This window comes from Haemaphysalis longicornis, unplaced genomic scaffold, assembly GCF_048455015.1.
Source record: "Haemaphysalis longicornis isolate Haplotype H1 unplaced genomic scaffold, Haemaphysalis longicornis Haplotype H1 scaffold_9, whole genome shotgun sequence".
NCBI classification, from domain to species: Eukaryota; Metazoa; Arthropoda; class Arachnida; order Ixodida; family Ixodidae; genus Haemaphysalis; species Haemaphysalis longicornis.
In genome coordinates this window covers 88,240,908-88,256,595 of record NW_027526460.1, presented here as the reverse complement: position 1 = coordinate 88,256,595, position 15,688 = coordinate 88,240,908, and the positions used below count along the sequence as shown (strand labels likewise).

At 46.1% G+C, this 15,688-nt stretch overlaps 1 protein-coding gene across 1 annotated transcript in view; it reads right to left on the bottom strand.

Moving 5' to 3' along the window:
* Nucleotides 1–5,498: 5,498 nt before the first annotated feature.
* The window catches only part of LOC144152932 (src kinase-associated phosphoprotein 2-like), a 32,024-nt gene continuing 21,834 nt past the window's right edge, over nt 5,499–15,688 (bottom strand). Inside the window, exons 6-7 of the mRNA XM_077684505.1 lie at nt 10,945–11,026; nt 5,499–7,343 (exon numbers count right to left, since the gene is read on the bottom strand). Coding sequence (XP_077540631.1) covers nt 6,799–7,343; nt 10,945–11,026 — 627 coding nt within the window. The 3' untranslated portion in view covers nt 5,499–6,798. The remainder of the gene's footprint in view (nt 7,344–10,944; nt 11,027–15,688) is intronic.

Sequence of the window (15,688 nt, the reverse complement as noted above, 5' to 3'; positions counted from 1 at the left end):
TGCTACGGGGCATTTTTAGTGTTCACAATTGAGAGCGTTGTAACTGGGAAATCGTATGAACTGCGAACGTATCAACATGGTTCTACTGTACTTCATAAATCACTACAAAATGCACATTTCAAGATTTGGCCGTGGGAAGCTTAAGCTGATACCAGTAGTCACTTTCACTTTCCCTCTTCGCACCGTTAGTGGCTGTTCGGCACAGTGTGATAACGTTCTGCTCTTGAAACAGCCTAGCAGATGACGGCCGCGGCAGCCAGTGCTTAGTGCGCATGCGGCAACTTTCACAGAGCAGTGCCACTCTGTCACACGGCGTGGATACTCCGTTATACGGCACGGATCCACAGGACGGTCGACGCTCTTGTGATATTGATAAAAAAAAAAATGGGCGGGTGTACATACGTAACAGCTTCAACAAATTTCTACAGGCACATTTACGTAAATGTAACGTTTTTCTTATGGGCCATTGGAAATACTGCAGAGGAAGAAGAGGTAGCTATGGCAGCTGCCTCCTAACATCATCCTTATCACTGAAAGGTACAAGTTCAATCCAACCATCAGAGATCTCGTTGTTCAGCAATGGCCATCGTTACTGCAAGCCTTGAGACCAGTAGCTGGACGAGACAAAAAAAAATGCAACCACAGTCATGCAGCAACAACAAAAAAAAAAAAAAAGGTTTAAGTTCAATTCAGAGAAGTGCCCTTTAGTAGACGAAGAAAGGTACTAAGCACACCCACCCATGAAACCCAATGTGTGACACCAGGAAAGCTGAATGAGAAGACTAATAGGGAAATAAAAGTTTTTATTGCACATACTGGTGCATTGTTCATTCTGCCATGCTTCCCTTGGTTAACACAATACAGTGTTCTCATTAAAAGTGTCTAGAGCAAGTTTTTAAGGCAGAACCTGGCTGTAAGACAAGGTCCTGCCACCCTCTTACCTATTCAAAAACTACACAAGACTGGGGTCGACGCTCCCTGCAACTTGTGTATGGAGACTCCCGACAGCTCAACAGCAAGCGACATTGTTTACGAATGCACCACTTGAAACAATATGTAGCTGGAGGCGCAAGACTTATAGCCTTGCGAGCTTCTTCCCCCAAGCAGGTGTTAATAATTTGCACGTCCTAGTTATACTGTATTTAATGCCGACTGCTAATGGCTCGACTCCAAACTTCATTAACTAGTACTAGTCATCACTCAAGTTGACAAGTCCCAATGTGAATGTAATTATAGCACCTGACACTCCGATGACCAAAAACATTTGCATCACTGCAGCCCCCGAGACCACCTTGAATGTCCCGCAGTTCCTAGTAAGGCAACAATGCGGGCTTGACCCCCATGTGTTTTTGCTTATCACACCCTTTGTTGATTGCTGTGGATTGCCGTAAAAAATGTTCATTTGGGCGCTGACCCCCCCTTTGCGTGTAAGGCCCACCAAACAGGTTTTAGGGGTGAAGCCCCTTAGGGGCTGGGGCTGTTGGTGTCTCCTGTTGTCGTTGTAATCGTCGTCTCATGTAGTCACTGCACTAAAACACTGGAAAACTCATTTCTGCTTCGTGCTAGAACGTAAAGCGCACTAAAAAAACACCGGGACACTCGTTTACGCCTCGCGCTAGAGAGAGAGAGAGAGAGAGAGAAAGACTTTATTTGAGGCCAGCAGGGAGTGGGAGGTCGGGATGCGCAGAGCCTCCACATCCCACCCACGTTCACGACGTCCTCGGGACTGGGCCCCGCCGGTGTCGGCGTGAGCGGTGCGCGAAAGGTACTCGGGAGTTCGTCCCTTTCCCCCCCGTCTGCGACTCGCTCCGCTTCTGCCTGGCGAGAGCAGCCTCAAGCTGCTGGACTAGAGAGCTTCATGCTTCAAAGGCAAGAGACTGTTACAGCAAAGCTGTATACCTCTACCCCTCAACGGTTTCGTCTCCATTGACAAGAACGCCAAGGCCCCAAGAATACACGTATACACTGCACGCTTCGCCCCTCCCCAGGTTTCACGTTAGTGGAAATGGCCTGGGATTTTTTCCCTCCCAAAATGGCTGAAAAGTAAAGCAACATATGACAACTCATTGCAGCTTCATTTGACTAGGCAACCTTTGCGTGCCAATTTTTTTTGCCTGTAGTCTTCAGATCCTAAGCACTAGCCGCTATTCCCACTGCATGCACCATCAAGGTGTGCCATCAAGTCATACGCTTGGTGAAGGTTCCGCTGAAGACCCATCGCAAAGAACAAAGAGGCAATCAAGATGGCAAGACAGCAAGTTCATATTTATTGCCACTTGCAGCTAAGGCACACACCTCACTTATATATTATCTCAACTCCAAATGTGTCCTCTTCCAGGTACAAAAATCACTCCATAAAAACCAGAAACGTTACAAGTCAGTTTCAAGTACTTTCTACAGTATAATGACTAATGGCACAAGCCGAAGGCATTTTAAAAGCCACTGCATACTGCCGAACATCTAGTACAACAAACAAGAGCTTCTTGCCAAATCACTGTACGCATTTTTCTCGGTACAATTAAAGTGGCAAATACGGTAGACTGCCGTTATTAAGACGAACGCGAAGGGACCGTAAACATTTGTTCGTATTACCAGAAATTTGTCTTAAGCAGAGGTTTTTTGCATTGTGGCCATTACAAAAGAGCAAAAATGCTGTTCGTGTTAACAATAGCATTTGTCTTAACCGAGTTCGTCTTAACAGGAGTCCACTGTATTTGGATTTCTACACAGCTACCAGCACTAAGGCAGGGCATGCACTTTAAGCACTTAAAGAAGCCATGAAGTCAAATATAACATTGTTCAAGGTGAAGGAGCTAGCGCTTAATAACTCGTTTGACTACATTCCAGATATCAAAGATGTATTCCTAACTGAAGAATAAAAATGCAACAAATACTAAAAACTTCTAAAATTTCAAACAACACAAAGAAAAAAATCACATTTTGGGGCTTGCATGAAAGCTACACCAAGGCTGTGAGGCACGCCATAGTGGAGAGCTCCGGATTAATGCTCACCACCTGCAGATCTTTAAAGTGTGCCGAAATCTCGACACAAGGGCGTTTTTGCTTTCGCCTCCAGCTGAAAAGCTTGGATTCAATTCTCAGCCACCACGACCGGGAATCGAATCCATGTCCCTGGGATCAGCAGCACAGCACCTCAGCCACCGCGGCATATAACTTTCGAATTCCATGCTACAGCAATGTAGTAAAGGCAACAGTGACGTAATACCGGATTTTCGCGCGTATAACCTGCCCCTGTATATAACCCGCACCCTCACTTTCCGCCAACGAATAAAAAAAATATATATCCCTGCATATTGCCCGCATATTTTATACGTAAAAGGATGAACCAAAGCTACTACTCAAGCAACATTATACATTTGTTTATGCAAAAGAACTTACCTAGCTGACTACATAACTAGAGGACTTGCTGCGTACATTTTTTCATGATGGCATATTGTTGAGCACTGTCAATGGGATAACAGTGGCTTAGTCGGTATTACTGCTGTAGGGGCACCACAGCAGAACGCGCATTGCGGTGAAGCTACACCAAAGGAAATACTACCTCGCATATAATCCGCACCTCCACTTCACCACCGAAACTTTCGCATTTTTAGTGTGGGTTATACGTGCGAAAATACGGTATGGGCCAACACTAAAAAGATAATTTTCAGTGTGTTAACTGCATTTTCGCATTTAAGTGATCCAATCAAAGAGAACTGGAGGCCCCACTACGGTCACCAGTCGCGCTTTTTCTAAGTGGTGGCTTTGGTTAGTGGCCGTAAGTAAAAAAAACATCCTTTGACGTGACAGAGACGTCGCCGCAAATTGGCCGGAGAATTGCTGCTGCTCCATCCATTTTCATTAATATCTCGATTGCTTGAAGTTTTCAACAGGACTGGTATCACTGTTATCAGGACAAGGTGTTTTTTGTAATGAAAAAATCTTGAATTTTGTTTTAATGGCCCTTTTTAGGGGGGACACTGGTCTTGAGGACATATCTTATTTTTTAACCTATGTGCTTGAGATTTATACATTACTAAGAGTATTTCAACATCCTGAGCACAAATATGCAGTCAGTTTTCATCTATGGGGTGTAAGTTTAGAGTGGTGCAACATGTTATGCCCCTACGTTTCGGGCACTTTTTTCATTATCTACCTTTGAAATACTCGACTAGCTTTTATCCCTTTGTGCTCTAGAAGGCCGAGGAGGGAGTGCAACTATACCACAGCAGTAAGTTTACCCTTGTCTCTGCAAACGCTGTAAACTTCATAAATGTCAGGTCATCAATTTTCAATGTTTTATAAAACTAACTGCATAAAATATTGCGCCAGCAAAAAGAAATTCTACACTTTTGTGGTTTTGTCGCACTGTTCAGTTCATAAGCTTTCGAATGAAGCAAAAATGACGCAAATCGAACCAGTACAGCCCAAGACATTGTACCCGACAGCTGACCATGTGGGAAAAAAATTGGTTCTGAGAAAACAGGGCATAAAGTTGGGAAACATAGGCAAAAATGGTCATTTAGGCGACTTCAAAGGGCGACAGCTTTGTGAATACTTATGATACAGCTATGATATTTTGCAGGTACATTCTTTGGGACCTGTAGACTGCAAATAAAATTAATACAGAAAATTGATTTTTTGGCAAATTTTCAGTCCTCAAGACCAGTGTCCCCCCTTAAAAACAATGCACTTGAAAACAGCAGCACCGTAGAATGATTTGCTGCTTCAAATGCATGTAAAACAAGGCACCCTCACCTAGGCAGTACTTGACGTCAAAAGGCGCAAGATGTAAAGCAATTAAAGCACTCGATAAAAAGGTTAGAGCCGTACAGGATTTGCCTTTGGGACAAAACGTAAACGCCGCAGTTATTTTTCCAAACAAAATGTATACATGAAACACAGGACAGACAAACATTTAAAGTCTGAGTACCTAGAGTATTGCACGTTCAGTTACACTAATGCACACAAAAAAGTAAAGAAAAATATGCTGTGACTAAACTGCAATAAGATGGGGCCTTTTTAAAAGTAATCAAACTTGCTGTGGCACAAAAACACTTGGAAAAAACGAACATCTCTCAATTCAACTTTACCTCCGCTGACACCCGGTTGATAGGTACGAAAGTTGGAATGCTAGAACGCATTTGTGCAGCCCGATCAAACCTTCCAAAGCAAATTTTTTCAGAGCCATAGTGTCCAACGTTGATGACCTTTACACAAGTTGGTTTTAGTACAGCCCAAAGACCAGGCATGCATTGTTATGTTGCATTTATTGTAGCACCTTTCCTCAGTTGTTCCGCATGTACTGCATAAACAGAAAGGCACATACGGCCCCGCACACGCAAAAGACAGAGAGAGAAGTGACATGCACAGCAATTGCACAACGCATTCCTGTTATCCGATCATGCGAAACAGCTAGAAAAGAGTACCGTATTTAAACGAGTGTAAGTCGACTCGAATGTAGGTCAACCCCCCCAAAATTGCCCCCCCCCCCCCCCCCCCCCCCTCTCTCTCTCTCTAAAAAAGAGCGCAGAAAGAGCCTGTTTGAATGCTGCTGTAAACGAGTGCAGAGAGAGAAGCTCTTTTGTCAACTACCAATACCCCCCCTACGGCGGCTCTTCCATCAATGATCGATGCCCCCCCGAGAGCCGTTCGCTCGTGGTGCGTGCAGTAGATGTTAAAAAAGAGAAGCTTCTATGTACGCACGCGGAATAACTGTGCTGTGGGTTGAGCAGGAAACTTTACCTCTAATCATGAGAAAACATTCGCTGCGAGATGAAAACAATCGAAGCTGCCGGCAGCAGCCACTGCCACGCGATACCAAAACAAACATGGCGGCTGACAGAAGCGGCCACTCGCGATTTCCTTTTATTCGCGAGTACGTTATTTGCGTTCAAGAAGCGTTTTGTTTGTCCCTAACAAACAAAATAAGTATTAGCGAATTCCTTGATTCAATGCGCGGTGCTAACGTAGCCACAATCATATCACGTTGTTCAGTACACATCCATACACGATGGTGGGAGGTTAGTCGCACAGATCGCGAACGCCGCGAACGCCAACTTTCAAAGTCGGAATCACCTTTGTTGACACCAGAATGTATGCGACAGTAAATTAGCACGCTACGCTTCGACCGTAACTATGGAAACGAGGGTGCAACGCTCTCCCCACCTTGTAGCCCACCTGATTTCTCGTTTCCCTTGCCATTACTAGCGGTACGCAGTTTGATTTCGATTCGAAGTCGACCCCCCAACACTGCGTAATCAAATTTGAAAAAAAAAAAAAAAAAAGGGGGGGGGGGGGGGGGGGGGGTCGACCTACAATCGTGTAAATACGGTACCTAACTATCCATTCATCCAGGCAACAACATATTCACAGCTCTGAAGGACAGTGACACCCAGAGTTACAAAATATACACCAGTTACGAAACTTCCCATAGGCCCCGTGAATCAAAAACTGGTCCGCAGTTGGCTCTCCTGTCATCTGTAAGCAGAACTTTGAAGTAGCACTCAAGCGGCTGCGGCTGCTGAAATAAGTCATAAGAGAAAAACCGAGCAAACAACAGTGAACATTACCTAATTCAATGTTCCCCCATTTGAACCGCAAGCTTTATTTCATTACGCTGCGTTATTAAGTAAAACTTTAGCAAAGCTCAGTTTTTGTCCCCTAGGTGCAGAGCCAGTACACTTCCTTTCAACTTCAAGCAAACAGGGGTGGTGCTCGCGCCGACCAGATTCCGAAGCAGAGTTCGCAACTGGTGTATACTGAAGAACCCGCAGTGAAGCGAACAAATTTCGCAAATCACTGCACCCGCTCGTACGCCGCCATCAAGTACGTCTTCGGCACGAAACCTACTCCTCCCTTGCTGCCGTGCGCCTGGGCGACCCACCACGAATGCCTGTCGTACTCCTTGCTGACGACCTTGAGAAGGTCGCCCCGCCTGAAGGACAGCTCGTCAGGCTGCCCCGAGTGGCAGTCCCAGATGGCCTGGTACCAGCTCTCGTAGTCGCCCGCCACCTCCTCGTCCGTCAGCGGGCTGCCACTTGCCTTGGGTTCGTCTGGGAAGTCGCCGTCTTCATAGATCTCCTCCCCGTCCTCTTCCGTCGGGGCGGCAGTGGTTGTCGTCTGTCCCTCGACGTACTCGTACTCCAGCTCCCGGTCATTTTCGGGTTCGACCGGAAGCGGCGGGACGCGACGTGGCGGAGGCTCTTGCCGGGGACTCGGTGGCCGGGGACTTGGTGGCAGGGGTGGTGGCTTGCTCAACGAGGACTGGGACTGAGTAAGCGGCGGCAGCGGCGGCGGCAACTGCGATACGTCTACACTGCTGCCTGCGCATGACCCCATTGCTGGAAGCATATGCACCAGATTAGACTCGTCGCAACCTTTTGTTTCTTGTACACTGGTCGGCACAGTCACTTGTACTAACTACAACATGAAACTCATCAGCCAGCGCTTCCACTCTGTGAAGAAAGGCAAGAATGACACTCCTGGAAAGGTATGCGTTGATGCGGGTGGAGTCCAAAGAGTGCACGAAACAAAGCACGCTTGCTTGTAATTTGCAACTGAACAAACTTCCTTGCTGATTAGCTGAATGAAACTCAAAAGGGCGGGAGTTTTATTCCAGGGGAGAAACATAGGGCTATCCGTTTCTTCCCTGTAGAAGCCCATGTACTGGCAGCATATGAGAATTCCCAACTATTTACAACTTCAACGTGAACTGCGTAAATATGAAAACTTAACCCGCCATGGTGGCTCAGTGGCTAAGACGTTGCGGTGCTGAGCACGAGGTGGTGGGTTCGATTCCCGGCCGTAGCGGCCGCTTTTCTGATGGAGGCGAAAAGCAAAAACGCCCGTGTGTTCGAGATTTCGGCACTCGTTAAAGAACCCCGGGTGGTCAAAATTAATCCGGAGCCCTCCACTATGGCCGCCTCATCGCCTGCGCTGCGTCGGTGCGTTAAACCCTACAATAAAAAAAAAAAATCAATATAAAAAGTAGGTAAAACTCGATGTAATCTTAGGGTTGTCTTGGTGGCTTATTATCATACAATTTGTCTTGGGACAGTTTCAATAAAACAAGAGTTACAGCCGTTTACTGTAACCATAGTTCCTACATAGCCGGCCATGTGTAGGCAGCAGACTCACTAACTGATCATGACAAGTAGATGACACCCGGCTTAATGATGGAGTCATCTTTGTGGAAAATTTCAGCGAGGTTTTTTTTCTGAGATGCCCACGTTAAATTGAGAGCTGCAGAGCATTTTCAAGAAACCAGAGACACAACTTTGTTCGAGTCGATGCGGTATGCAGACGAATGGACATTGGCCACTATGTCAGGGTAGCTATATGCAGCATTGCTGCATATAGCTACCCTGCTATCAACGCCCCTTTCTTAAGAAAAAGATGGTTAAAACGCAAAGCTTTTTCCCAAGCAACCCAAGTCAAACTCCGAAATACAAATTGCTTCGACAGTGTCGGAATGACACAATCAGATAGACGCTAGTTTCATAACGTGAGGAACCTAAATTCCATTTCAACCACGGAAAGCGTTTTTTCTTTTGAGGTGCTTGATGTGCCTTTGTGAAAACCCATCACCCATCATGTCCCCTCCCAATTGTGCAAAGCTGGCTTTCCTGCAGCGCATTTTCGCAAATGGTCGTCATCATCAGTGTGGCTAGGAAAGCTTCAGTTTAAAAATGTGACCACTCTCCCGAGTGTAAGCTCATACTCCTAATGACGTGAGTGTGCCCACGAGCACACAATAAGTACGAGCGGGTGCTCACGAGTGAACCGCATGTCTGTGCGTCTTCTCGCTCAACTTCAGACTCGCAACTTTAAACGGAGTCTGCAACATTTCCGATAAATGCTCTCACTCTTTCCTTCGTGTGTGGAAGCACTGTGAAAGCCACAGTTATCGTTAGCACAGAGTAACACTATGTGATTTGCTTGTGGCAGCAGATACGCCTTCCGTTACTGCTTCGCTTTTGTGGCTTTCTTTTTAAAGTGGCTATCGAATGCGTTCATTGCTGCAGCTGAAGGACAGCCAGCCAATAGCCACTACATTGCTGTAATGACGTAATTCCAGCAGTTGAAGAACACCATGACTGGTAAAAAGAGAGAGAGAGAAAAAAAAAAAAAACCTTTGAGCAAATTTCTAATTTATCTGATGGGCATATAGCTGTAATTTTTGGCTGAGGTACTTTGCGACCCCCTAATCTAAGTATTGGATGTGCTTGTTGACTACGTTCTGCAAGCATTTAAGACTTTGAAAAAAATTGAAAAAAGTGTTGCACGGCCCCTTTAATAGGGGCTATATTGATTCCGCACCACACTTGCACCATCAAAAGGGTAGGAGTACTTAATCATGGGCATAAATAACTCCTCACAAGTGACGAGTCAAGAGACTGCATTCACAAATCATCGGATCTGTCTGTGCTTAGCATGACATGCGAGTAAGCTGATTTATGTTGATATACACATACGTCAATCACAATCATACCAAAACATTTTCTATTCAATGTTGACAGATGAAGACGGCGCCTTAAGAAGCACTTATCCTCAGAGTCAGCACGAGCACTACGACCATCAGCAGTGTCCTAATTGTTTACAAATCACAAATATGTTTGGATCATAGAAATCCTTGGCAACTTTTAAGCACCAAAAGACAGCTGGAAATGCTTATTTGCAGCATTTTTTTTTCACAATTCAACCATAATTAATGGCTTCGCTTAAGACTTCTTAAGCTGCACACATCCAATGGAATTGCAACATGGGCAGAACAGGACGGCTCGCGTAAGGAGGGAGCGCAAACCTGCTGCAGTTTGTCGCAAGGTTCTTTTTTATGCTGAGTTGCGAAAGTTTCCATATGACACATCTATAAAAATGCGACCCCTGATTTACCACCTGGTTCCAGGAATACTGCTTTTCTTGCCATCTGTTGACAGGAGGTAAAGCTCGGAGACAGGGCACAGTGATAATTTACGTATTGCTGAATCACTGAAAACTGCTACATGAATAAAAAAGGCATGCTTTTTATTGTCAAAAAAGAAAAATGCGTTGTGGAGTTAAAAAAATGTCCACAACACAAAATCCAACTGTTGCGTTTTCATTTTTTTCTTGGTGGACATCGTGTGAACACACAACAATGAGACCATTACCACGGGAAGGGGGCGAGTACGTGTGCATGTGGGTGTCACCCACTGGGGGCAAAGTTCCGCATCTGTATTAAACTTTCATCTATCCACCAACAAGTGAAGCTGGACAAAAACACACAGTGTAGGAGGGCTGCTGCCACTGAGTGTACCTTCAGCTGCCATGAGCGTACCTGTGCAATTGTCCTTAGGATTGCAATCGTTGGTCAGTATTAGGTGACCCTTCTGCCATTGTTTCCCAAGTGACCTCACCAACAAGTACAACTTCATCCCGCGCACACACACACACAAAAATTGCAGCTTACCTCCGTGAAAGAAGGCAAGCAAATGCATACACTGCAAAAGTGAACTATCCAACTGGGAAAGCCAGCAAGTAAAGAAGTTGGCACTCCTAGCACATGGTACGCAGCTCATATCTGCTCTTTGCCAATCCCCAGTGGTTTTTACGGTACATGCAATTTACATCGTGCCTATGTTGCATGATACCCGGTATGTAAGTGGTATGATACGTGGTAGCTCGAGGATACGTGGTATTTACAGCCAAGTAGGTACGAGCTTGAGGCAACTTTCTTTATTGGCACCAGACAAACACCAGTTCTGTTGAGCAAACAGCAGCAGCTGTGACCAAGTGTTTAAAATCACTGCTTCTGTGGCTGCAGGGCACTCATTCAGCCCCTAGTACTCATAAAATGCATTTACCTTCTAAAATCTAGCTTACTTGCACACACACAAAAAAAGGGGATGGGGGGGAGAAGATTGGTTAGGTGGTGTTAAAACGTCTTAAAAGAACTGCACTTACGAGACGCCGACGGAGAAACTTCACTGTTCTTCTCGATGGCCGAAATCCACTGCTGCATATCTTTTGCGTTGAACGCAATGAACTGAAAATGTAAAGCGGACCGTCAGTTAATAAGGACGACCGCAATGACAGCCCGCTGAAGTGGACTTCATTTATTACGACCAACTACCGTTGCTCCAGCTGGAATGCACAACTACTGCGAAAATAACAAAGTACGGTAGTAGGTCAAACTTAAGAAAAAGTTAAAAAAAAAAAAAAAAAAACACGCCCAACAGCCAACCTCCTTTTCCCTGTCTTATTACGGACTTGTTTTTTGAATAAAAACTATGGCATTCTTGCAACAAGGAGTGGCTGAACAAGGAGTGGACAACTGAAGCAACAACTGAAGCAGCGTCAATGTCACGGTCAGTGTTATACAATTTATTTACACCAGGGGATCAATTATCTAAAACAAGAGGCTGCCATTTTGGAAAAAAAAAAAAAAAGAACAGTCTCTCGTTTTAGAGAATTGATCTCTAGCTGCAAAATGTTTCAGAATGCGGGGCCTGTGTGCCCCTTCCTTTCTTCGTAAGTAAAGAGCAGGCATATTGGTACGGAAATAGGAAGGCAAAAGAAAAAGGAAATATGCCGTCATTCCGTACAAGCACGGTGTTTCCCACCGTCTCAAAAAGATTGGGGAAAATGCTGACGTAAACGTCATCTTTTCAGCGCCGCAGAAACTTAGTGCTTTATGCCGGGAAAGTTATCATACCAATCTCAAACGTGCATGGGATATTAAACACAAGGTCAAGTTTGTTGATTGCAGTGACAGCGTCGTCCATGTTATCCCATTGGATTGTGGCAAAAAGTATGTTGGGCAGACTGGGCGGTGCTTCAACGAAAGATTGCGTGAGCACGCCAATAACGTGTGAAACGGCACAACTGCACAGTTGGCCGTCCACTGTCGCGCCCATCGTTGTACACCTTTGTTTGACAAGAGCAGCATTATCGCCAAACACAGGAGTCAACGGACTCGCGAAATTATTGAGGCCCACGAGATCACACGTGCCGGTGATAATTGTGTGAGCAAGCCCTCCCTCACGCTCACCGAAAAAGAAGTGTGTTTTTTAAGCCAAGGTGTTGCTGTGTAATCAATGATCAGTCTGAGAACATTCCCCAGTACTATCGGGTGGCAGATTGTGCAAGGTGGTGTGATTATTTGGTGTACCGTATTTACTCGATTGTAGGTCGACCCTTTTTTTTTCAAATTTGACAATCCAATGTTGCGGGGTCGACTTAGAATCGAAATCGAACCGTCTACCGCTAGTAACGGCAAGAGAAACGAGAAATCGGGGGTGCTACAAGGTGGGGACAGCTTTGCACCCTCGTTCCCATGGTTATTGTCTAAAGTGTGAACCGCATGGGGCGTTTTCTGCTCACGAAAATGCGCCGCGCTGACGCTGCCGCGAATACCACCTGCATGCTGCGCGCTTCGCGATCGGCAGCGGCCACATGGCGGCGTCACTAACTGCGAAGAGGTGCGCGTAGCTCCAGCGACCACTTTTAACCGCTCTTTAACATATCACTGAAGGCACAAACGAAGACGTTTGTGCAGGAAAAGAGCTGATAATGTGGTCGAAAACGACACTTTAAAGCATCATCCGCGCCGCTAGGGACAGCGCCAATCAAATATCCGCCACCGTGGTAAGCATGTCCGGCGGCGCCAGCCGGCTATCCCGAGTGCTTTCAAACTGCCGCCATGAAGAGCGCGACTCCCCATTGGGGCAAGTCGTAAAGCTCCTCCCACTGCCGTGCTTGTCACGCGTCATACCCTTGGTCATACCATACCGAGATAGATTTTTAAACGCTTAAGTAGAAGCAAAAGTCGCCCGCGCAACGCCGATGCGCACGAATCGCGTGCAGAAACGCGTCATGAAGCGTTTTATTCGTCTCTAATAAACAAAATAAGCATTAGATCATCCCTTGATTCAATGCATGGCGCTAACGTAGCCCAAATCATATCACATTGTTCAGTACACTTCCGAACGCGATGGTGGGAGGTTAGTTGCTCAAAAGTAAGTCGCGCACTGCCGCTTCTGTCAGCCGCCATGTTGTTTGTTTTGGTATCGCGCGGCAGTGGCGGCTGCCGGTTGCTTTGACGGTTATCATCTCACAGCGAATGTGTTCTTCCCGCTCACCACAGCGCTTGGTTATCCCGGTTGCTTATACAAAAGCTTTTCTTTTTTAACATCAACCGCGCATACCGTGAGCGCACGGCTTTTGTGGGAGCATTGATCATTGATGGTAGAGCCGCCGTGTGGGTTGACGGAAGCGGTTCTCTTTGTGATGCAATTTTCTAGGCGGCGCTCGCAATTTTTTTTTTTTTTCGAGAGAGATGCATTTTTGGTGTTCACCTACATTCGAGTCGACTTACAATCGTGTAAATACAGTATATAAAAATGCGTTTCTTTCTAATAAAGTTAGTTGCAAGTCTGCGCATTGTCTCGTCTTCTTTCTTCGTCCTCGTGTCGTTTGCGCTTTGAATATTCAAGTAAACTGGCCCGACTTTCACAATTATGAAGTGTTACGCAATGTCAGCCTTCTTCCTTTCCTCGACCTTAGCGACATCAATAACGGTCTCGTCGGTGCTACACGCTTTGTTACCCCTGAAGAACTAAAAACTCTAAGCCTAGAAAGAGTTAACTCTTTCGTTACGGCGGAAAAACAGCTGATTTTAGGTGCTTCCACAAAAACATTTTTTTTCTCTTGAGCTATTGGACACACGTAGCCTTGCTATGCATGAAATTGTAGCTTATAGATTGCTCTTCCAAACACAGAGCAGCAGTTTTGTTAAAGGTACAATTACTTACAGTTTATTCGTCAAGTAATCAGAAAAAAGCCCCCAAGAAAAGTATACGAAAAACACAAATTGGCACTTTTACCAAGAGTAAAAATTATTTAGGGTATTTTAAGATATACAAATTGTTCCTACGTTCCTTGGCTATGATTCAATATATAAATCAACAGTGTACACCAAGTTTTGGATTTTTGAGGGCGCGTCAACCTAGTGCAACTGACGGCTGTGCCACGCCGCGAGGGCACTCAAGGGTGAGTGAGTCTCTGTAAAATGTGCATCCAAGTGCCGTACTTACCCGATTCTAACGCGCACTTTTTTTCCGGAAAAATAGGTCGAAAAATTGCATGCGCGTTAGAATCGGATACGAAACCGAAACAGCGGAAATTTTGTCCCACCCATCACCATCACCATGTCAAGATGGCGCTAAAGCTTTTAGCAACGATTTTTCGGATGCAGGAAGCATAGGCGCCTAGGCTTTTCTATCGGCGTTCACACAAATCGTCAAATCGTTCCACTTGCACGCTTGATAACAGCAATGGCAGCAGCGGCTCTCACGCGTTCAAAACGAGCGGTCGGCTGAAGCGTGCACCTCTGGAGAAGCTCGCGGGATGGGCGTGTGAGGCGTGGGCCACGATCCCATCGACCATGGTTGAACATTAGGTTCAGAAGTGTGGCATCGCGAACGTGCTTGACGGCACCGAGGACGAGATGTTGTGGTCAGCGCAGAGCGAAGAGGAGAGAGATGAGTGAGATTACTTCGGGAAATAAATCACCCGTTTCTCTCGCATTCGTTTTTCTTGCTCACACAGTTCCGTGCCCGTTACAATCGGAGGTGCAAGTTTTTTCGGTTTTTTGTCAGGAAAATCGAGTGCGCGTTAGAAAGAAAAAAAATCGAGCGCTCTCGACAAGCGTCGCACCTGAACGCTGCAGCGCTAATCTGACACGAGCGCCAGGTTATCTTGAAGGTGATAGCGCGATATGGCGCGGTGCATTTGGCAAAATATCCTGGCCGTATGTTGTCGAGACCCTAAACACAAAATCAAAACCGCAGTCGTCAGATAAGAAGCACGTTTTGTTTATAAATACAGCGCGGAGTTACAACAAAATTACCTGCCAGCGCTTGTTGAAGTGCGAGGCACCTGAACTGAGGCTGCGTCGTCCTAACTAAAATCTGAAGATCCCACATCATTGCTTGACCCCTCACTGCTGGAATCAGAAAAATCGACAGCACGAGCTGCGAAGTGCTTGCTACAGCAGTCCGACTGTGCGAAGCGCGGCGCGAACCCGATGCCATTTTTCCTCCTCCTCCCCTCCCCCTTCGGTTCAAATTTCTCTTAATACGCCGCCACCACACGAGACACTTAAACAAACGAAACCGAAATTGAAAGAGAAGTTGCCAATGAACACACCAGATGGCGATAGTTGTCTGTGGAGCGTAAGGTCCCTGAAATTACTAAGGTAGCTCCATCTTTAGATCTCGCCGCCTTTCGCCCTTGCCCGCGCTCCTTTCCTCCTTCGTTTTTTGCCATTTTCTTTTCCGCCGGCGAACGCCGCGCGCCATTGGCCAACGGCCAGTGACGTAGTTTCTCGTCCCCGCGTTGTTTGTTTTTTCTTCTCTTCGCCGCCACTGTCCATTTAAATTCGCCATTTTAGGCTCAGCTGCCTCGGAGCAGGCCTTATCGAAGCCGCCAGCGTATAACAACCGAAGAGTCAGCTGCTCGTTTCAAACAAGTGTTGCGTCGGCGTCACTTTATGTAGCTTCGCGATGCCGAGTTGTTGTGCCTTCAGCTGCTCCAATAAGGTCAGCGCAGTCACGACCAGATCGGCTGTAGCAAGCACTAATTTATCAAAGCCCACACATGAATCAATGTTAGCTGTACAGCATAAAAAAGATTCACAATTGCGCTT